At 33.3% G+C, this 23,986-nt stretch overlaps 2 protein-coding genes across 2 annotated transcripts; both read left to right on the top strand.

The window, feature by feature from the left end:
• Positions 1–1,866: 1,866 nt before the first annotated feature.
• Positions 1,867–6,150, top strand: LOC142644783 (uncharacterized). Its single transcript, XM_075819357.1, has 10 exons — positions 1,867–2,029; positions 2,161–2,219; positions 2,336–2,376; positions 2,478–2,509; positions 3,622–3,650; positions 3,802–3,838; positions 3,986–4,042; positions 4,889–4,965; positions 5,320–5,393; positions 5,828–6,150. The coding sequence occupies exons 1-10, from the start codon at positions 1,946–1,948 to the stop codon at positions 5,845–5,847; spliced, it is 510 nt and encodes a 169-aa protein (XP_075675472.1). The 5' UTR covers positions 1,867–1,945; the 3' UTR covers positions 5,848–6,150.
• Positions 6,151–12,716: 6,566 nt separating this feature from the next.
• Positions 12,717–22,886, top strand: LOC142644575 (protein SRC2-like). Its single transcript, XM_075819156.1, has 2 exons — positions 12,717–13,232; positions 22,770–22,886. Exons 1-2 carry the CDS (start codon positions 12,717–12,719, stop codon positions 22,884–22,886), a joined length of 633 nt encoding a protein of 210 aa, XP_075675271.1.
• The last annotated feature ends 1,100 nt before the right edge of the window (positions 22,887–23,986 follow it).

Raw genomic sequence — 23,986 nt, 5'->3', positions numbered from 1 at the left:
GATAGAGAAAGAGATAATGTGGACAAAGTTTATAATAAAAAAAATTATGATAAGGCCAAATGCCTAATATATATATATATATATAATCTAAGTCTCTAAAACTCTTACAGTTTTCCATGTCAACACAATAGTCCAAACTTAATAAGGAGACTTTAACTCTCTAACAAGTCCAACTTAAACTCAAACTGATCATTATCATTTTTAATCCAAACTTAACAATCAAAATAATAATAATCCCTTAAATTAAAATTTGATACATTTTTTTTAAAGAAAAATTAGAAAGGGATAATGATAAGTTAATGAATAATAATCATAACCTAAAAAATAAAACTAGGAAAAAAAAATTAATGAATTTTGTAGGGAAAAAGTAATGAATAATTTCATTCCAAATTATATAGATTTGATAAATTTCAAATTAAAATGTTACAGAAAATGATAACCTTGGGAGATTTAAAAAATATAGTGGTTGATAATTTGAAAAATATAGTTGCTAGAAATGAATAAATGAAAAAAAAAATTTACAAAAGAAAAAAAAAATTACCTAGTACTTGATTTCTTGAAAGTAAAGTAAAAGATAAAGATAAATCACTTTACAGTCCACAATCTAAATATTAATTACTATCTTGAATATTTATAATCCACTTAATAATATAAAATTTACAAAAGAAAAAAAAAGTGAAATTTTTTCCCAGTATTTGATTTCTTAAAAGTAAAGCGTCATACAAAAAGAAAAAAAAAAAAGATAAAGATAAATCACCTCACAGTCCACAGTCTACAATCTAAATATTAATTATTATTTTAAATATTTATAATTCACTTAATAATATAAAATTTAGAAAAAAAAAGTGAAAAAAAAATTATCCAGTACTTGATTTTTTGAAAGTAAAGTACCATACAAAAACCAAAAATTTTAGAATTAATGAACCTATATTTTTTAAAACAAATATGGACAATTTACATTTTCTACCTAATGGAGTAATATTCTTACTAGATTTTTTAAAAAGTTAAAATAAAAAATAAGAATGACTATTAATAATATTTAAATTATATTGATAAGAATTATACCATGCATTTTAATTTATATATTTTAAGTATATTTATATATATGCATGAAGTTATAAGCTAGTTACATATGTAGTCAACCCTTAAATAATTGTACTCACCAAATATAAAAAAAAAAAAATACAATACTTGTATGTATTTGCTAAGTATTGGTCAAAACTAAGATCTTTTTGCAAGCATGATGCATATGGCGTTTGAATATTTCTCCAGTTTAGTAATTTGCCCAGGATTCTCAATGTAAAATCAATGAAAGCCTAATTTTTTAAAAGTCAAACGCAACACATCTCTTGGCATAATACACTTGAATTGAAGAATGAAAATATTAGCAATTTCAACTTGCTATAGATGGTGAAAAGCAATTTAATGTTTAAAAAAGTTTCCAATACTAACAGATTAATTAGATTAGTAATTTCAAAAGGACCATTGACCTACCAACTTTTAAACCGATGATTTAAAATATAAGTAATTTTGACTTGATAGGTACTTTAATTATTTCAAAAAAATAATTTTTATTTATTGAGTTAATTAGACGCCATGCACTAACCCAAGTTTAAGATGAATAAATAATAGTGGGTTTTAATTAGCTCAAAATTTTTTATAATTGAATAAAAGATTTAAAATTCAATTTTCACCTACATCAAAAACTAATTGGTGTCTTCGTCTGATAATAAATAATTATCGTAAAGTTCGAACCAAACATTCTTTAAAAAAAATATTATTATTATTTTTTCCTAAAATATTACCAATTGAAAACGACGCCGTGTCTATAGACTATAATTGGCAACTGCCACCATTTTTTCACTTCAATGATTCACTCGCGAACGAGTTGTACTGAGTCACAGAGTCAGAGAGCACAGAGCTTGTTGAAGTAGAAATCAAAAAAATGGAGAACACGGCGATGCTGAAGGACTGGTTCGATCGAGTCGACTCGGAGAAAACCGGGACCATCACAGCTCCTCAGCTCAAGGTTCTCTTCTTCTTCTCTTTCTTCAACTCCTTTTTGTCTATTTCAATTTCCAAAAACTCTTCTTTCTTCTCTATCTTTTGCCCTAAAAAAAAACAACGACGACGTTTGACCTTTTTTCCCAATTCGATCAGAGCGCTCTCTCCGTCGGAAACCTCGAATTCTCTCTCTCCGTCGTCCAGCAAATGATCAGGTCTCTCCACTCTATACGTATACTATACGTATTTTTACATATCTATACTATACACATTCGTATATACTGTATAACCTGATGATGATGATGTGTGTATTGTACGGTACATGTTGCAGGATGTACGATTTTGACAGAAATGGCACTATGAGCTTCGATGGTAACTGTTTTTCAAATTCGTTATTTTTGTTTTAGTTTGATTGTTTGGGTGCTCAGAAAACTTTGTTCACGATTTTGTTAAATTTGTTTTCTTTTTTTCAGAATTTGTTGCACTCAACAAGTTCCTTCTTAAGGTCAGAAATTCCTATATATGTTTATAATTCAGAGATTTAAATTTTTTTTGTGAAATTATATGATTTTTCCTTAAAATTATGTTCGCATGTTATTTTAGTAATCAAAAGTGAGTTATGCTGGCCACACATAAAATGGCACAACTTGTGCGACAACTCGCCCGGGCGAGTTGGTTGTGAGTGGTAGAGGGGTGATGGTGGGTCCATATCACCCCGCTACCACTCACAACTTGCCACGTGGGCGAGTTGTGGCACAACGGTTGAGTTATCAAGCTCATTTGGGTCCCACTTATATCACTTTTATCATCTATAAATAGACTTATTGAGTTATTGTTTATTGGGAAAAACTTAGATATTGTACATAAGTTTTGTCCTTGTTTATTAACCTTGCTGCTTATAATAGAGTTCTTCAAAAATTGTAAACCTACAAAGTTTGTCCTTCTGGAACCTTGCTTTTATAACGGAGCGCCATTTGGCTTTATCGAATTTTGCCACGTAAGCAAGCATTATAAATGCTAAGGTTACAAAATGACAAACTTGGTGTGTTTACAATTTTTGAGTAAAAAAAAAAAAAAACATTTCAAATTTCAGGACTAAAATAGAACTTTACCCAAAAATATTAGGGACTTATGTGCATTTTTAAAAAATTTATAAATTTGTTTGTTTCCAAGTGGTGGTGTGGTCATTGTTTTTGAACGATCCTGATATGATGACATATTGAGTTGTTAGGGATAGATTGTTAGAGGTGAATTTAGCTGGTGCTATAGACTGATTATGTTGGTAGTTTTGCTGGTACCTCTTTGTTTTTGAAAACTATTGTTATGATGAAATATAGGGTTGTGGGGGAACTGTGTGAGGTACATTTAGCTGGTGCTAGAGACCAATTTCTGCCAAGTTTTGGCTGAAGGGTTAAATGTGTGCATTTTATGTATCTCTGTGTAAATGTCATCGCAGGCCAGATTATGTCACATTTCTGATATGTAGATTCTGGATACCCAATTTCTTTCTTCTTCCATGATGAATCACCTTAGAAGAGTAGACGAATCAATTGTATCATTAAGTTTTATTATCTCTTATTCATTTACATTTTTTTTTTACTTTTGATTTCTTTGCAGGTTCAACAAGCTTTCTCTGACCGAGAAAGGTGATTTGGTTTTTTATTTTTTATTTTGTTTGACAAGCTATTCAGTTATATACTCTAAGCCTCTGATGTATTTACATGTTCATAAATTCACATATGTAACTGAGTGTTTTATTCGCCTTAATTATCTTTTCATGTTTTGTCATCATTACAGGGGTCGTGGCTATATTGTTCCGGATGACGTATATGAGGTAGTTTTCTGTAGATATATGAAAATCCGGAATGTTTGGATGAATAAATGAGGTTTCCTTTTATTTGACAATACTATTGAAGAGAAACCATGTGATTACCCTAAGTATCCTTTTTTTTTTCCCTCAACTTCTGAGTGATGTTTACAGGCGTTGGTGAAGATTGGTTTCTCATTGGACTCTCCTGCTTTTTACACAGTTTGCGAGGTAAAGCTTATATTTTTGACAAATAAGAATAGAAACTATTTTTTATTTTTTGGGTTTTTTGATAACTGCCAGAAACTTTTATTATGAAAATTATATTCAGAATTCTTTGATCTCCAGGGCTGATTTTCTCCTTTACTAATTTTCTCCTAATTGCTCTGGCAAATGTATTAGGAAGGTTTATGTTTTCAGTTACATAAAGTTTGCAATAATAACACCTAGGGATGTGGAATGATAAAGTTATAAAATACATGTCTATGGGGCATTAGTCATTGCACAACAGACTTGTGCATGTGGTTCACATTCAAATTGGTGGGCACCATCTTTTAGTGCTTCATGTGGCATATCTTTTTCTAAAAGCTTCTAAAGTTCAGAAAATCACAAGTCAGTAGTTTAATTGGTGATAGTTCAATAATCATTTTCTTGACCTGTTTGGCGTCTCTTTATATAGTAGCCTTTTAAGTTCAGCTAATCATGATTCAGAAGCTTAATTGATCGTAATTCAATAAAAATTTTCTTGACCTGTTTATTAAGCTTTTATTCAATGGAGAAGATAGGACTAGGGTGGTACTCAAATATTTTTTTTAAGGCATATAATAACTTGTAGCTAAAGTTGTGTTTTCTAATAATGCTTTATTTTTATTTTTCTGTCATTCTGACTCGTTGAATTTACATGTAACTACCTCTTTGAGTCTTTTTAAATTTTTTCTGATCATGCAATTAAGTAATTAATGCTCCACTTTTTGTTTCTCTGCATTATAGACTTTCTGTTATGCAATCTTAATATTGAGGTATTCAGTTGGTTTCATCAAGTTGAAAATACTTATACGATTTTCCATGGTTGGTCAGAGCTTTGATCAAAAGAAGAATGGGAGATTTCGGCTGGATGACTTCATATCTCTTTGTATATTTTTACAGTCTGCTCGGTAAATGTCCCTTATACTCACAAAAAGTGCATGTTTAATGTTGTACCTTTTTGATTTAGTGAAATGTGGGCAACAGTACAAGTTTAGGGCGTGGTGGACTGGTGGGTATGCATGGTGCCCATGGGCTGGTTTTGGACTTAGATTTGATGGATCTCATTAAGTCGTTATAGCCTGCTAGGTTTGATTCTGCCAAATGGTCTGCCCTAGCACAATGTATACTCCTACTCCATGTGACACATTACCTGAATTGAGACTACTCAAATATGGAATAAATAAGTTATATTCATTAAACTATATATACTACTCTTCAAATATTATTGTGCTACTATGAATTCCTAATCTTGTTTGTTGCAGGAATTTATTCAGTTCATTTGATACAGCAAAGCAAGGCAGGGTGACTCTTGATCTCAACCAGTTTGTCTTTTGCAGTGAGTACACTGATTCCCCTACAAGAGAAATTTAAAAGTACCCTTATTCATTATGATGGTTAACTTTTACTGCATTGTGACCTTTCATGACCCCTTTAGTCTTTACAGACTGATTAAGCTCTTTGAGAGAATAAACCATAGAGAATTTCATCCCATAAAAAAAGTCTCTGTTATAAACTTCATACCTGGATATATCAGTGACTTTCACCGTAAAAGCATTCAAATTTTCTTTGTATCACCTGCCTCTTGTGGTGAGGGGGGAGGGTTGGTTTGGGACTCTGCAATCTCATTGATCCCATCCTAGATTTGCTTGGTTTTGAAACTCTCCATAACTGTTAAACGAGTCCAAAACATTGCTTTAAAGTGTGCTAGTTTTGTGATATATGCATTGTCAAGTAAAATATTTGAACACGTTGTATTATTTTCTTGTCCAGCTGCAAATTGTAGAATATGAAATCAACTCCAGAATACCATGCAAAGGTGACTAGCAGATGTGGTACATTGCCTCCGTACATTGATACCGAGAAATGCTTATTTGAAATGATGTTGCCAAGCAAGATGTGCTTTAGTTATGGCCATTATTTATATCATCTCAAGTCTTTGTTTTTTTGTGTTGTGTGATTTATATTTCTTTTAGTTAGTAATCTTACTATCACAGTATCACCCATTAGGATAGGAACTATATGATGAAAAACATGAGTCTTGATAATGAAAAAAATGAGGAATGATATGGATGAGCTTGTATCATGAACCTAAAGCCACCTCTGTGTATCCTTTGACTTCAACAACCAGCTTTGTCTTGGCACTCCAATTTTCAATGACAGGGAATTCAGATTGTTTCAAGCTAGTCACCCCATAATTGATGCAAGACATTTAAAGAACAAAATGTGCAAGAGAATTTGGATTTCTTCTCTATCTTCCCGGTCGGTACCAAAGTACCTTGGGCATTTAATCTCCTTTTTGTCAATTGTCTTTAGTCCAAGATCCAAATATATGCTAGCTGTAAGTAGTCTCTCGCCAACTTATGCCACACACATTAAAAGAAGTAGCAGTCCAAGATCCAATACCGCCCTGAATGCTTGTATCTCGTAAAATAGTCGCTCATTCATCCTATACTTCTCTAAAGATGACAGTAAAAAGTCGCCAAGCGAGACGCAAGGAAGGTCCATTTGTTGACTTAGATTATCTAAAAGAGTCCAAGTATGTTGTCGTTGATGTGTCTCGGGGTGACCAAAAACACCAATTAATCTCCATTTGAATCCATATCTACTCAGTAAAAATTGCATTAATTAATATGGTTATGGCCTATTCTTCTAGTCAGTAATCATACTACCACCAATTAGGATAGGAACTACGAGATGAAAAACACAGTCTTGATAATGAAAAAATGAGGAATGATATGGTTGAGTTTGTATCATGAACCTAAGGCCACCTTAACATTTGTCTTCAACAAATAGCTCTGTGTTGGCAATCCAATTTTCAATGAGAAGGAATTTAGAATGTATCAAGCTAGTCACCCCATAATCAATGCAAATGTGACATTGAAGAACCAATGTAAAATAAAATTTGAATTTTTTTTGCTATCTTCCAGGTCAATCATCAAAGTGTGAACTCTGTATTCTCCATAAGCTCTTTCATAATCTGTGATTTACTAAAAATGCATACACGGGAAAACCCAGCAAATTTGGCCCAAGCAGTAGAACATGTCTTGACAAGATTAGAAATGACAAATGAGAGAAGAAAAGAAAGGGGCCTCATAATACAATTATAATTCAAGGGTGCCCCCAAACATGGATCAAAGCTCTGTCACATAGTAAAATAAGGTGAACAAATTTAATTTATAAACAATTCAATGCAGTACTCTTAAAAAAAATAAAAATAAATAAAACTACCATTCATTTGATACTAAATCTTTTCATTTCCATTTCTATAAAAATAAAACTTTCATTTTCTTTTAAATCATATATAGATTAATCAAAATATATCTCATTTATGTATAATTCTTTGATCACATATAATACATATACAATTTAATCAAAACTTTACATGTAATTCTTATGTAATGAATTTTAAAAATTGTTACAATTTCTCCTGCATCCGAGGGCAGAGCCGCGGAGAGGGACTTTAGGGTTGTAGACGGATGATTAGGAAAAACAATATCTTGTTTTTCAACTTTGCTTATGATTTTGTAATTATAAGGATCCGGTAACATGCTTTAATCATGATGTATATACCATTTCGAAGTGAACTATTTATCTGCTAGAAGTGAACTATTCATCTATTAATAAGTCGTTAAATGGTAGTTCCATCTATCACTTTATTGTGAAAGATCATATTGGCTTGTTCCGTTGAGTGAGGTTTGACAATGAGTTTGAGTCAATGACGGTAAAACTTCATTTTCTTGATTTAATTCATAAAAATTCAGAAACTATGGTCCTAATTAAATCATATAGACCCTAATTTATATCGGTGTCATAGAATTACTTTAGCTAGCATAGGGGGAAAGTTTTATTTTAAATAATAAGTTAATGACATTGCAATGGAATTGTAATTTTCCTCCATCCAAGACAACTTTGAATATTTTCAATATTTTGCATAATTATATATATTGCATTTGGAATTGTAATTTTTTTTCCATCGAAGTATAACTTTGAATATACGATCAAATGGTGATATTGGGACTAATACTGTTAAGATTTGAGACACACAAAAGAGTTAATTGCTAAATGCTCTTTAAATTCCATAGTGTTGTTCCTATGGCCCGACCTAGTTGAGTTTAATCTTAATCTTCATCGTATTTACAGCTTCACATAATTATTACATTGTGACTTTCTCTTAATTCAGAGATAACTTTATGTGGGATATTTTTCCCACTTTGCTTAATGCAACCAGCTGAAGAATTTGGCTTGAGTTGAGTCTAGTTCCTTGGAGCATTTCGCTCTGCATGTGGTTTTGAACCCCTTGACCACTTTTTTTGGCAGAAAAAGTTTTGTTTGCATTTGCGTTTAGAGCAACCACAACAGTTTGTTTAAAATTTTTTGTCTATTTTACACTAAGAACCAACTTTTTCTGTTTTACACTACCACATTTTCAAAACACCCACATCAGTTTATCTATTTTACATATCTATTCTAATTAAATAATATTATTTATTGTTTTATTATTATTATTTATTAATACTCACTCTTTCACCAACATTTTTACTTTTTCAACTCTCTCAAGTCTCACCCATTCCTCTCCTTCCCTCACTCTCTCACTCACAGCCACCTCACCTAACCCGCCGTCGTCGCCGATCCAGCTCGCCGCCTCAGCCCTCCACCGATTCGGCCTCCCTCTTTCCTTCGCCCCTCCCTCGTTCCTCCACCACCGACCCTTCACCTCCCACCCCCAACCGACAATAGCAATGGAAGACCTAGCGGCAACAGATCGGGCGGCAGATCCAGCTTCGTTGGGCATTTCACGTGAGTTTTCGTTGAGTATGGTTTGGGCTGGGTTTTCCAGTGGGTTTGGACTGTTTTGGGTTGGGTTTACCAGTGAGTTTTGATTGATTTTGAGTTGGGTTTGTCTTGATTTTGAGTTGAATTTTCTAATTGCTTTTTCGTTGATTTTGGGTTAATTTTTTATTGATTTTTGATTAATTTTCTGTGCTATGATGTGGTGTTTGATGGTGGCTCTGGGTTTGATGATTGGGTGGTTATTTTCTTTTTCTCTCTTCTTATTCTAGCGCGCTAGGTTGTTGTATAGGTTTGGGAAGAGAAGTAGTTTGACAAAGCAGAGAGAAAAAAAGAATAAACAAATCTTTTACGCATGAACAATAACCGTATAAATATACACAACTATTGTAACTCGGAGATGAGTTTCCATATCTTCGCACTACTTTTTGTTTTCATCTGCATCAGCTTCTTACATCACATCTTTAACGTGTTTGTGAAGCATCTCTGGTTGCTACCCTATTCAGTCTCTGTTCTTCTCTGCCTGCACAACTTGCATAGTCGTATAGTTTTGTTTTTCTCTCATTAATTCTCTAGCGGAACACCACTGCATTGGTTCACACAACTCTGTTACTTCTCCTTTCTCATCATAGAATCTTTGTACTCAACTACTCTCTCTTTGCCATGCTTACACTTTCTCCCTTCTCTCTTTTCAAATGTTTGTTTTCTATCCTTTCTTTTCTTTTAACTTTTTACCCTCTGCTTCATCTGAACAGGGCAATTAATAAAGGCTCCATAACTACTCATTCATTAATGCTCGTATCCACATACTGCAACCCACACTTATTTACATGATAACTTCTTTTTTATGAAATACTCAAGATTTTATTACTGAAAATTAAAAATTAAAAATTAAAAATATTGTAGTAAAATAATTTTTAAATGTATAAATAATATTATGTAACTTATTTTTAATAAAAAAATGTTGAAAAATAAAGTTTGTGGGTCTCGTAAATAATGCACGGGACCCACTTGTACATAAAAAAGACCTAAAAAGTCTACTTTTATGACTACTATTCATAAACAGTAGCCTTTATCCCTTAAAAGATGCGCAAAAAAAAAAAAAAAAATTGAAACGTAAATATAAACGCAGACGCTGGATCCAAACCCACTCCCAGTAACCCACCAACCATTTATATGATACTTGATTTATTGCTCGGGGTTGCCACATAATGAAACGAGAACTTAGAATTGAAGATGTTAAAATGGCCCAATTAACTCAACATTGAAGCTAAAATATGTAATGGGTTCCATTAAACCTCAAAGCTATAGATACTTTTGAATAAAAGGAAAAACACCTGTTATTAATTATTAATGATCTCCTAAATATAGTTTGATTAAAAGCGCGGATCTTGATATGTGATATTGGTTAGTTGGGTTTGAAGTTTGAAATTTAAAATTGTTAACTCAACACTGAAACTAAAAAAAAAAAAAACTATTTTCTCCATGAAATGAAGAAGATCATGTTCCCCTTTGATATATATACTAGATTTATATATGGAAAGAAGCCAAACTAGCCAAGATCAGTTTGTTTGGTTTGTGTTCCTTCATTAGCTATAAATTACTATGCTGCAGTGTTCCCAATTACTAGGATTTCCATTCTATTGTTACAAAGAGATTCCTAGAGAGGATGTGTCATATAACAGTATTGAAAAACAACACAAAATGGGTGAAATACTTTGAACTTTTTGATTCTTTGGCTTTAGGAACCCACCAATTGTCCATTTTGACTGGTAGTTAATCCAATGGACAATGACCATTTCTCTTCAAATGGCATAGATGTCAGCTTATTTTAAAACAAACCTCTACGTTTTACTCTGCATTCCCATTCACAATTCTCAAGCTAGTATGCCTTTTGCTTTTTCTTCTCAATGTTGCTGCCATGCCAGCCCCTATTATTTAGTTGTTATCAAACATCAACACAACCAAACAAAATGTTAGGTGCACGTGACACGTTTGATTCCAGCCCACTTGTTTGCCTCTTGTCAAAGCTCTGAGCTTGTCTTCTCGAGCCCCACAAAGTCTCTTCTCGAGCCCCCACAAAGTCAGACCTTGGTTTAATGTAAAGCTGAGCATGCATGGGAGGCCTGAGTATTCCATATGTAAATCCATTTCCTAATACTTATTTGCTTGCATACTAAAGAGAGAAATGCTTTGAGAGAATAATAAAATAAATTAGAAAATAAATAATATGATATATTATTTTTAAAAGTGATTATATAAAATAAAAATAAAAATTAAGCTCTAGAAAAAAAGGTTTAAACAAAATAATGCAAATAAAAAAAAAGTTCTACTGACATATGTCTTTAAAGAAATTTTTTTTTTAAATTTCATTTAATTTTTTTAAAAATCGATGATTAATATATGCCGTGAATAATTTTCTAATAACATACAGAACAGGAATGAAACAAATAATGGATCATCTGTTTATCCGTTGTAGAATGATCTACCTTTAATGATAAATATGTTAGTTAAAAGTAGTTGGCCGAAGATGGATAGATCTACATGGATGTATAAGGGCACAAAATGACAAGCTGATTTTTTTTTATTTTTGGTAAATAAAAAAGAGCATAGATTGAAACAAGCAAAAAGTATTGGAACAATATAAATAATGAGATTTGTTAAACTCACATTTTTACAATATTACACATTTTTTTATATATTTTTTTACCTCCACATATATTTAAAAATTACAAAAATCTCATTTCAAAATAATATATCATACGCCCCGTATAAATTTGTGAGATTTGTTTTAGAATCTCAACAATTGAGTTACTGTATAAGTTTTTTTTTTTCTTGTTCACACCCAGCCACACACGTACTCTGAGACTGATTCGTCTCTCTCTCCTTTAGACTTTTGCTCTCAAACTCAAGTCAACTCACTCACGAGAAATTCTCTTTTGCTGGTTGGGTGGTCTCTGAGCTTGCAATAGATATGCCCAGAGTTATTGTGGAAGGTACATGCAATAATGCATTCCTCATTTTACTCCATGCTAAAAATACAGTTACTGTTTTTTCTTCATTACAGCTTTCATTCCTAATTATTAATGGTCCTTTTAGTTGTTTAATCACTTTTAACCATGAACATTTATTCCAGGATGATGTTTGTAGTTGCTGTTTCTTGATTCATTCTATAGTTTTTTCAGTGAATTTTCTGTTACTCAAAAATATGAAAGAAGTTATTGTTTCTTGATTCTTAATCCAACTATGCCCGAAATAATGATAAAGGGGCCATATCTGATAAATAAGTGAAGTAAATTGAGTCATTTTTGTCTTATAGTCTGATTTCTTAAACTGGGGCCAAAACCGAACGAACGGTTGTGCACATGACAGAGAGAGGCCCACCTGTGAGATTGAAGTGGGGAATCTTTCAAGTTTATAAAAATTTCTCCAAAACAAGCGCAGAACCGTGAATAGCGAAAATTATATCTTGTACTCGGCATATATGTCGGGTGTCTCACACAGAGGCGGCCCCACAGTGTGTGAAACCCGCCTTTATGCGAGTCAACCGGCATATATGCCGGGTACACCATATACCGGCTCCGTGTATAGCCCTAATTGGTCTTAGACATGTGCTCTTGTACCCGGCCACCGGCACTTTCACATGACAGAGAGAGGACCACCTGTGAGACTGGAGTGGGGAATCTTTTAAGTTTATCTCTTTGCCAATGACCCGTCTATAAATTAATGACCCATGAGTGAAGCTTTACATATTCAGCAAAAAAAGAGAAGTGCAAAGCTTACATCGCCAACCCTAACATAATACAAAACTAGCATATACAGTGCACACACATTCACTCACCCAAGCCAGTCTCTCCAAAAGCTATACCTTATGGCTTGCGATTACAGGACTTTAGAAGTTGAGATTGAGTTAGCCAAGGGGCTGCCATACGTAAATCATTTACAAAGAATGAAATCTTACGCCGTGGTTTACATTTGGGACATCAAAAACAACCTTCGTTCCAACAAGAAAACATCATCGGTTTGCAAAGTAGATGGTTCAAACCCCACATGGAACTTCAAGGTTAAGTTCCACATTGACTTCGCCAGTGCCAAGCAGAACCACTATGCTCTGGTTGTTAAGCTCAAGTCGCGCCGGAAAACTCACGGTCTCCCGGACAAATATATCGGCGAAGTCCGTGTGCTCATCTCAGAACTGCGTGAAGGTTCTGATAATGCAGCAGAAGATACAATACGTGTGACAAAGAATGTTCAGACTTCGCCTGAGAAGTTCCAAGGAGAGCTAGCCTTTTCTTATAATTTCGGAGAACCAATTGCCGATCCTCTTACCGAGGTGAATATTGGAAAGAAGAAGAGCTTTAAAGACGTTGCCTGGAAAATGGGAAAGGTCATGACCGCGATAGTGCTATGAATTACACTGGTTAGTCAAGGGAGCTATGTTGGACTTATTTGGATTTTCCTTTCTTCTGTAGTACTGGTTTCTGATGTTTAATATGTCTTCTATCCTTCTGCGTGACGCCTAGCTTGTATAGTCTTTCTTAGAATGTCTAGCTGGTCATGGTGTTCTTATGTGACTCTCTATCTCCTTATATTGTATTATGTATTTTGCTAATGTGTATAATTAGGGCATCCAATAATTATGGCGCACGTTAACGGAATCCTTGTTATTATTATCTTAACGTTCAACTACTTGTATGAGTAATTCTATTGTTTGTTTTCCTTTTATTGGGATGAGTTTGGTCATTTTGCTCACTATATACTCACTCTATTAAAGTACTTTTTGTATGTAGTTTCATTCAGTTTAGTTGCACCGACAATCTCTAAACTTATCTTCAAATAAGTTGCTCTGATTCAGTTTGAGTTCTTTTAGTTTAGGACTTAATGGGATCTTTGGAACCATATTCTTTTTTTCTTTTTCTTTTTTGGTGTGCTTGCAACTTCTTCAAGAATTATTAAACACATTGTTTTAAATGGAAATGCTTTTTTATCATTTTGCAATGAGTTTTGGCCTATTTTCAATGTAGAATTACTTCTTTTATGTACCTTATTCGCATAGTTTTTATTAGAAGATATAATTTTTGATAACTTTTATTATAAATTTGTTTAAAAAATTAAAAGGTAGTCTATGTTTTAAAAGTTAAAAGCTAAATTATTTGTAAAAAAAGATGGAAACAAAAAAGTAAAAAGGTTGAATTTTTTTTTTCAACAATTCCCAAAGGCACACTCTCAATATGGCATGGCATTCCGGGTTGTTTTTGGGTTTTCTTAATTGAATACTTTAATCATTTAAGTTCTTATTGCAACTCTTTTTTCGATTCTTTTAGAATTTTGGAAAGAGTTACGTCTTGTAATTTAGTTCGGTTCTGGAATACCTCACAGGGTAGGTACATATTTTTGGGGGAAGAGAGAGACATGATTTTTGTTGTCCATGGACCGTAAGCTTTTGTCTATGTGCATTGAATATTTAATCTTTCACAAGCATTGAATCATTGATAGCTAAATTCCAACAATGATTCATTGTTGGAATTTATTTCTGAATCATTGTTGGAATTTAGCTATCAATGATTCAATGCTTGTGAAAAAGGTACGGTGAAACAGAGAAAAATATATAGAAAGGAAGTTAATGGAGGCATTGCTCCACGCACGCATGGGGCCATCTCTCATGCGGGAGGAGGAATATTGTTCCCGAATATCCAATGAATTTTCATGATGAGAAGTGAGAGTCAAAGACAGCGGGTAACATGGGTGTATTTTATATGACCTGTTGGTATATGAAATAATTAAATGCTTAGGTTTTTTTTTATTACACCATTTTGATAGATTTTTAAGGAAACTCAAAAGAGGTGAGGGCCAGAAGTAGAAGAGTATTATTGGATGTACCAACTGGTATCTGGCTATCGACTTAATCTGATGCATAAGTGCCCGTTTGATTTGTAATTTGTCATCACTCAATTTTTATCACTTAATTTTTATCAATCATCACTTAAAATATCCCACTTTATTCATGTAAGTTAATCCTAGTAATCCACTCATCCACTTTACAATGCCACCCAAAAAAATATAAAGAAAGAGAGAAAGTAAGAAGGAAATAACAAATATAGGCCAAAATGGTCATATAGCACTGTTTGAGAAAATATGTATGAATCTATCATTGTTTATGAAGAACTCGAGTACCTAAAAATTTATTTAAAATTTTTGAAGTAACTGAAGTTTATGGAGCATAATAAAATTTTATCTAATATGCTCTATTGATATAGTTTTGAAATTGAATATGTATTTTTTGCATGAAGTGCCCAATAAAGATTTTTATTTCTTTTCTTTCGAAGTTAATTATTGTTCCTTCATTTTCTGTTGATATATGATTTATTTTACTCTAACAATATATTAAATTATTTTTATAGCTAACGGAGCTATCTCAATTCTCAGCTACTGGAGAAGAGCTACATAAATGCCTTTTAACATTCTGCTCTATGTAAAGACCGTAGACCCTTTCTTCTTTCAATTTAATATATAAGCTATCATGTTTAATGTATGCACGGAGATTAAAGATAGAAAAGAAAGCTATCATGTCCAATCTGAGATCCTTCTGCATGCATGGTGAAAGTGAAACATACTATATAACATGTCCAATCTGATGGGGTTGTGGGTGTCTGAGTCTCAGCAAAAAAGAATGAAAGTCTAGATGCGGATTGGTGGACAACTCACAAATTGATTCTTATCTTCACCCCACACAAATGAATATGTGGAAGCCCTACTGAAAAACGAATTTGGATGACAATTGAAATCCACCACTCAGATCAGTTTCCTCTTTACACAAAGTACGTACCGTGTTACAGAGAACAAGAACCGAAATTTAGTGCTGGTTTGGATCAGTTTATTAGTGCTGCGTCTGCATTTTGCTTTTTTTTTTTTTTTTTTAAGTGCACTGTTTATGAGTCTCACAAATTTTACTTTTCAGTAACTTTTTCATTAAAAATGGGTCTCACGGTATTATTCACATATTTAAAAATTATTTTGTTACAGTGTTTTCAGTTTTCAGTTTTCAGTTTCAGCAAAATAAGTTTTATCCAAACGGACCCTTAAGGGTGTTTGGTGGTTATTTTTAAACAATCATTTTCAGTCTTTAAACTAATTTTTTTATATATTTTTACATTTTTTTACTCACACATATTTTCACAAATATTTTTAAATAATAATTTTTAATTTTTAAATATATATACCAAACCAACCCTAAGTTTTCTTACCATAACCAATAAGCTTTTGATATCCACCAATCAAAATGGTTTAACATATAGGAATTTGAATTCCCCGGCAAGACTTTCTTTCTATAACCCAAGTGACCCCACCATGCATGAAACATAACCCCAACCCCATCAGTCACTTGTTCTTTAACACTTTTTTTTTTTGTTTGGTAAAAACCCGACAGTTTACGCAACTTTTGGTTTTATGATTGACAGTCTATACAACAAATGGTAGGCTGTCAATTTTAAAGGTATGAGGTGTCACATAGATAAGAAAAAAAAAAAAAAAACCACTTTCAGATATTCTCCCATCTAGATTACTAGTAGTTTGGGGTGAAAATAACAAATTAGCCATAAGTTTCAAATCATATAATTAGCAGTTACTGATTACAAATTATTTTTTTTACTAGCATCTCGAGTCTAAAAAACTTAATTTTGAGCCTATAAATCGAGTCTTTAAGGGTCGATTTTTATAGTCTAATTCTGTTTGATGTGGCATATTTTCCACCTGGAGTCTAGTTGGAAATCGAGTCTTAGAAACTCAATTTATATCTTATATCTATTCCTATTTTCTTCTCATTTTTTTCATTTTCTGTGTTTCACATCTGTTCATCAGGTTTTTCTTCCTCACTACTCTCAATCTGCTTCTTTCTTCCTCCTCCTCCTCCTGCACAAGCCTAGCCGCCGCCAATCCACACGGACCCAGGCCGGCGAGCCCAGGTCGCGCGATCCAGGCCGGCGCGCCCCAGGCAACCGTGAATCTGGGGCATTGGTTTTTTTTTTTTTGTGTGCGTGCTGGGTTCTGTTCAGCCTTGATCTTCTCATGGTGGTGGATGAATTTTGATGGTTGTTGTGGATTTTGATGGTTGTTGTGGATTTCAGATGGTAAAACACTTAGATTTTTTTATTTTGGGTTTGTAAATCGAGTCTTAGAGACTCGATTTCTAGATAGGTTCCACATGGAAAAAAATGCCACATCAGACATTAAAAATCGACTCTCAAAAACTCAATTTTTGGCTTAAAATCAAGCCTCTAAGTCTCGAGATACTAGTAAAAAATATAATTTGTAAACGAGAACTGCTAATTATATAGTTAGAAAGTTATAGCTAATTTGCTATTTTTGCCGTATTTTGGGCATTTAACATTGCAATTAATGTCAAATCTCTTTCGTCCAAGATCCAAATATATGCTGCCTGTGTGTGTCTCTTGCGTTCTTTTGCCACGCGTTAAAATTAGTACCAGTCCAAGATCCAATACCACCCCAAATGCTTGTATTTCGTCACGAAGGTCCATTTCTTAACTTGGATTATCTAAATGAGCCAAGGCATGTGCTTGATGTGTCTCGGGTGACCATAAACACCAGTGAACCTCCATTTGAATTCATATCTAATGTTTGTAAAAATTGCATTAATTAATATGGTTGGAGAAGACGCTTTGCTCCTCAAGGTTGCATTCTTGACACCACTAATTAGGATGGAACTATATGATGAAAAACACGAGTCTTGATAATGGAAAATGAGGAAGGAGATGGCTGAGTTTGTATCATGAACCTAAGCAATAGAACATGTCTAGAGATGATTAGAAATGAGAGAAGAAAGGAAAGGGGCCTCAGAATACAATTATTGAATCGGGCGGGCATCCAAACGTGGATCAAAATTCTAACACATGGGGTAAAATAAGGTGAACAAATTTAAATTTATAAACAATTCAATGCAGCAATCATAAAAACCTCTGCAAAACTATTAACTAAACACATAAGGAATTTGCTACATCATGAACAAGACTCGAGCATTAAAGTCGGGCTACTTACATAAAAATCTTTCCAGGTAGGTAGAAAATAGAATACAATAAACAAATCAACATAAACCGAAACATTCATGTCAATCATAATCATAATTGTCAACCAAGTCTAGAATATAGATATCCATAATGATTCTAAATATAAACCTAGAAGTTAAAACTCCTTCACTAGGGACTACAAAGATTACACAACGATATCCATAATGATTCCCATCTATCTAAATAAACAAAGAAGTTTAAGTCCATCAGGGACTACATAATTACACAAAACAAACCATAATAATTTACACAAAACATACAATAGAGATCTAAATAAACAAAATAGTTTTAAGTTTTCCATATACTGAATAATTACACAAAACCACAAACAACAAAAGCGTGGCCTACGTCTAAGCATTCTGGAAACAATCTTGCATAAACAAAAAACCCCTGTTGACAAATTGACAAAGAACATTAAAAAGTACTGCATAATAAAAAATAATAAAAAATTTAAAAAAATCATCAATCAAAAGGAGTATTTGAACACATAATACCATGATAATCAAAGAGTTAATGGCATTGAAAATAACATTTTCATAAGTACTTTGTGTCAATGGTGGAAATTTGTCGTAATTACTAAAAATCTCAAACTACAATAACTACTGTACAATTAGTTTTAGTCTAAGAAGAAATAAATATGATGGATTTACCATACACTTTACACCATAAACAATTTTTTAGAATTTAAAATTTTGAATAAGAAAGCAACATCAATTAACTAATCATATCAAGTATATGATTCTCAAAAAAAGAAAATCATATCAAGCGCATTATTCCTCTCTACTGTTAGTTTTGTTCCTTGTCAACTGATCTTTACGTTGGTACTCTTTACCTAAGCAAAATAATGTAATCATTTGCTTAAGGGAGGACCAAGAGATGCTTAATTCATCCATACTCTTAATCAATTCTAACCTCCAACTCATAACCCCCAAAAAACACAACGAAAGTAAAAATCCCCACGTTTGCAGTTTTCCTAAAATCAACAAACAAATCATCTTTTTTCTCTCTCATCTACATATTCAACAGAAATTCTCACAAGGATAGACAATGATATAGGAGCATCTAAAAAGCCCAAAGCAAAGAAGGCCTAAGGCCAATTAAACCATTTTGCTCAAGGCTGTTAACTATCAGAAGACTGATTTTTTTTTATTGATCTGTATTCTGTTCCTATTATTATTATGGACTCAAAACTTTATAATGTCATGTGCCTTAGGAATTAGGGTTGAGTATGGCAACCTCATATCTATGTGAAATTATTAGGAATGCCAAACATGAGGAAGATATCTTACATGCTGTCCTGGAGGCCAAACATGAAATAGTTGTAGCTAGACCTCGAGACTCTAGGAATGCCAATTTTTATAGCTACAATGTTGTGGGTGGTTTTTGGAAAAACTTAGAGCCCAAGCCTTCAAAAAGTGCGTTATGTTGTGATAGAAGAGCAACAGTCATGGGCAATACATTCTACTAGGCTACTTTTCTAAGCCGTGAGAGAGAGCACTGCACCCTATACTCTCACGATTTAGAGAAGAATGTGTGGCTTCAAGAAAGTTTGTGTACCAACAAAATTTTGGGGGAGTATGAATTTCTGGATGCTACATTTCGTCCTGGTTTCCTCCATTTGTGTGATAAAAAATTCTGCCTTATCTTGCGATTTGGCTACCCAACACCGGAGGACCATTTTGTGAGTGTAGAATTTCTTTATTGTATCATACTTGATCTTTCTCCGGATGAAGATTCCTCGCAGTGGAATGTCGCTATTTTGCCTGTTCAAAAATACAAATTGGATAAGTATCTAAATTTGTTGGATTGTCTGACTCTGTGAGTTTACTGCCTTCTCTCTATACAATTTTTCTTTTTATTTATTATTCTAATTAGTGGTACCAAATGTATTCTAAAAATTTAGCTATACATAGATATATAGTTCTAGGTAGCTATAGGCTTACTTCTGATGTTAATGAAGAAGTTAACCCATGGCTTTCTATTTGTGATTTAAATCTTGCGGGGATAGTGGAGTTCATACAACGAAGAAGAAACGAAAGAGGAGATCAAACGATGCTCTAAGAAAAAAAAAGAGAGATCAAACAAGGGCATACCTTATGGCCTGTTTGGGAGTTTAGAGAGGGAGGAGAGTAGAGGAGAGTAGAGGGGAGGGGAGTAGTGGGGAGGAGATTAGAGGAGAATGATTACCCTCCACCTTGTTTGGATGTTTTTATAATTAGTAAAGGGGAAGGGAGTAATTAGCCATTCCCCTTATTTTTAACATTGTAATTTTATAAATATAATAAGGGTAAATTAGGTAATTTACTTTATCAATAATTTTATGTGCTCTACTCTCCCTCCAAATCTCTCTAATTTGGGGGAATTAAAAATGAGGGGGTTGGAGGTAGTTGAAACCCCTTCAAACCTCTCCCCCTCCTTCCTTAAAAAACTCCCAAACAAGGTAATTGAATTACTCTCCTTCCCTCTACTCTACTCTCCTCCTTTTTTAAACATCCAAACAGGCCATTAAGGATGTAGTACTAAACAGGTAATAGAAAGTAAATTGCATATATAAACGGTTTGCATACATTAATGATGTGGTCATAATAGTTTTACATTTTTAACATAGAAGACTTACTGGACTTTGAATGTATTTTAGATATGTTTGTTATTTCCTTCTTGTTTTCTTTCTTTCTTTATATTTTTTTTGGGTGGCATTGTAAAGTGGATGAGTGGATTAGTAGGATTAACTGACATGAATAGATTAAGCATTAGGTTTATTGGTGTTATATCTATATAATTTCACATAGAAATGAGGGTACCAAACTCAATCTGGACTCCTGAGTTAAATTGCTGAAGAGTAATAATAAACAAAACAGAAAAGAGCATAGATCAATAAAAGATCAGCCTCGTCACAATAATATAAGTATGTTCTGTGTACATTGGACTCTGAATTCAATAACCCGAATTCAAATCGGGTGGGACCTTACTATACATTTTCTTTATTAAAAAAAATATATTTGTACAGTAGTTTTAATGCAGTCACACCTAGATACACGTAAGTCATGCAGTTTGAGATTCTTATAGTAATTAAGTTCAACTAATTAATTAACAACATTGACACATTGGATTAACTAACATGTTATTTTTTCAATGCCATTAGACCTTTGATTATCATAGTATCATGTGTTTAAATATTTCTTTTACTTGATTTTTCTTGCATTTGATTATGTAGTACTTTTTTGCTGACAAGCATGAGACTAGTGGTCTTGCTAATTCATGAATTGCAATTTCCAGCATGGTTAGACAGAGGCCACGACTTTTGCTGTTTTTGGTTTTGTGTAATTATGTAGTCCCTGCCTCCTTAGTGAACAACTTAAATTTCTTTGTTTATTTAGAATCATTATAGTATGGTTATATGTAATTATATAGTCCCCTTACATAGACTTCTTGGTTTATTTAGATGGTTTATTTAGAATCATTATGGAAGTGGTTTTGTATAATTCTAAAGTCCTTGACAAACTTCTATCCATATTCTAGACTCAGTTGACTTATCATTATGGAAGTGGTTTATTTAGAATCTTTTTTCTTTTTTTTAAGCAAAACGCAAAAAATGAAGCCTTAATGAACACTGCTAATATTTGTTAACATTTCCCTATAAATAATGATACGTATTTCTTATACTATTTTAAACTCACATTTACATATTTTAAACGATATTACACATTTTTACCTTTACATGTTTTAAAAAATTACAAAAACATCGTCCCAAACTATTCTATCAAACATCTTATAAATTTGTGAGATTTGTTTTAGAACCTCAACAATTTCAGAGCTGAAATACAATTGGGAATTGAAAAAACTATGACAATTTTTTCAACTCCCAATAATTTTTTTAATAACAATAATTTATTAACATGTGGCATACGTTAAAACCCTATAATTAATGATACGAAAACACAATAAATTTGTGAGATATATTGCAGGAGATTCACCTCCCATCAAATTCCATCCTGTCACTCTCACAGCTTCTCTCGTCAGACCTCACGGCATTAGTGTCACACAATTCCCCAAAACCCCCCCATCAATTTCTCGGCTGCAATCGAGCGTGAGTTGACGTGCAGCTTCCACCACAGCTTTACCATCAGTCCCTATGCCGAGTCTGTCAGAGGAAGAAACCCCATAACCGCACTCGTTGGCGCACGTGATAAAAATCCACATATACTTTTCTAATCTAATCTATCGTGTTAGTATATATGCATGTAATGTGGATTTTATTTTTTCATTTTATAGTAGTTTATTCCATCTCTTCCCATGCATGCACCTCTTCTTACCTTTTTTTTCTTTTTCACCTTGGTTAACCGTGTTTTTAACCATAGTTAAATTTGGTGGGTTAAGTCATTAGATTTTAATTGTGCTGGCACATCTACAACCCTTGATTTATTTTCAGATTGATCCTGTGCATCAATTTCAAACATAAAAGGAATTGTCCACATCTGGATCCCTAGAAATTTTGCCCTAACTCTTAACAAGCATGGCCCTTTTTCCACTCAAAATATTCTCCGATCACCAAAATGGCCAGCTCTAGCTCTAAGCTTGAAGGGAAAGGGAAAATGAGTCATATAGATTAAGTAGTGATTACTGTCTTTCACTCTTAAGATAGGTATCCTAATCTGAAAATCCTAAAACATTTTAAAGATGAGAATTGAAACCAGCTATATTTACAAAAGTTTCTAATCTTTACCTCCTGAACGAACCACTACCGTCAATTTGTAAGATTTTCATTTTCCCCAAATCCTTTTTGTCTTTACAGTTCTTATTTTGTTTTTATTTTTGTTTTATGTTTTATTTCTTGTTTGCTACAGAACTTCCTGGAGTTGTTGGACAAAATTCTGGCCGAAGATATTGAGTGGCAAAGAGATGCAAATGGCCAAGTGCTTCTCCATGTGCACCATCCTTTTTCTGAAGCAGGCCAAACATAGTAGGGAAGGTATCCTGCACTTCCGGTGGCTTGCTGCAAGGGTGATAAAAAAAATGTTTCCAAGATTATGAGGGAATATTGTCTAAGTCTTAACTTTACTCTTGGATTTTCTGAAATTTTTATACACCCAGAGGTACAGAAGCATTACTACATGCTTCAATATCTCACCATCCCATCTTCTACAATGATAAAGAAAAATATAAGACGATCCATGCGCTCAAGGATTTGCAGAAACAAAACCCTAACGCATTTTTAAGATACTTGGGAGAGAAAATAGTATACAGATTTGAAACTTGGTGGTCAAGACTTTCAGACAAAACTCATTCAACAATGCTTGGGGGTGACGAAAGGATTTGGAGAAGGACATGACATTGGGTGAAGCTGCACGTGAAAGGGAGATGGAGAATGTATGCCGTCATTTTCATTAAGATTAAATCTATGGCTGAGATTTGTGCAATACCGGATATGGATCCCAAAATACCTACCACAGTTACCACACACATCACTTCCACAGTCAGATAGTGGGGCCCGCGTTTTCTTCATTACAGCTTTCATTCCTAATTGTTAATGATACTTTTAGTTGTTTAATCACTTTTCGCCATCAACATTTATTTCAGGATGATGTTTGTAAATGTGTGTGGCACCGGAATTACTCAAGGATGGTAGCGTGCGCGTGCCTATCAAAAAATAAAAAAGGTTAGCGTGTGTCACAGACTGGAAAGTCTGAATAGTCTCAGTGGTTTAGTCTAAGTTGTCTTGCTTTTTTCTGCTTTTTTTTTTTTTTTTTTTTTTTTTTTAAGAAAAGGAAAACGATGCTGTATTTGGTTACTGTTTAAGTTACTGTATAAGTTTTTTTTTCTTGTTCACTCTCAGCCACACACGCACCCTGAGACTGTGGTAGAGTTTGGATAGCGCATCCACAATTTTTGCGTCCACGTTTTGTTTTTTTGTTTTTTTGTTTTTTCTGCTGGGACAAGCGTGCACTATACACGTACTTTTATAACAATTTTTTTTATTAAAAATGAGTTTTGTAGTACTATTAATATTTTTAAAAATTATTTTACTACAGTGTTTTCAGTTTTCAGAAATAAATCTTATCCG

This window comes from Castanea sativa, chromosome 7, assembly GCF_040712315.1.
Source record: "Castanea sativa cultivar Marrone di Chiusa Pesio chromosome 7, ASM4071231v1".
NCBI classification, from domain to species: Eukaryota; Viridiplantae; Streptophyta; class Magnoliopsida; order Fagales; family Fagaceae; genus Castanea; species Castanea sativa.
Note: the sequence above shows the minus strand (reverse complement) of the source record. Positions and strands in the feature narration are given on the sequence as shown.

What these genes read in the sequence shown, in the direction of transcription:
- LOC142644783 (XM_075819357.1), top strand. Translation starts at nt 1,946, where the DNA reads ATGGAGAACACGGCGATGCTGAAGGACTGGTTCGATCGAGTCGACTCG. An exon ending in GTCGTCCAGCAAATGATCAG is followed by an intron (nt 2,220 to 2,335) that starts GTCTCTCCACTC and finishes TACATGTTGCAG; the next exon opens with GATGTACGATTTTGACAGAA. An exon ending in CTTTTTACACAGTTTGCGAG is followed by an intron (nt 4,043 to 4,888) that starts GTAAAGCTTATA and finishes ATGGTTGGTCAG; the next exon opens with AGCTTTGATCAAAAGAAGAA.
- LOC142644575 (XM_075819156.1), top strand. Translation starts at nt 12,717, where the DNA reads ATGGCTTGCGATTACAGGACTTTAGAAGTTGAGATTGAGTTAGCCAAG. An exon ending in TTGCCTGGAAAATGGGAAAG is followed by an intron (nt 13,233 to 22,769) that starts GTCATGACCGCG and finishes TGTTTGCTACAG; the next exon opens with AACTTCCTGGAGTTGTTGGA.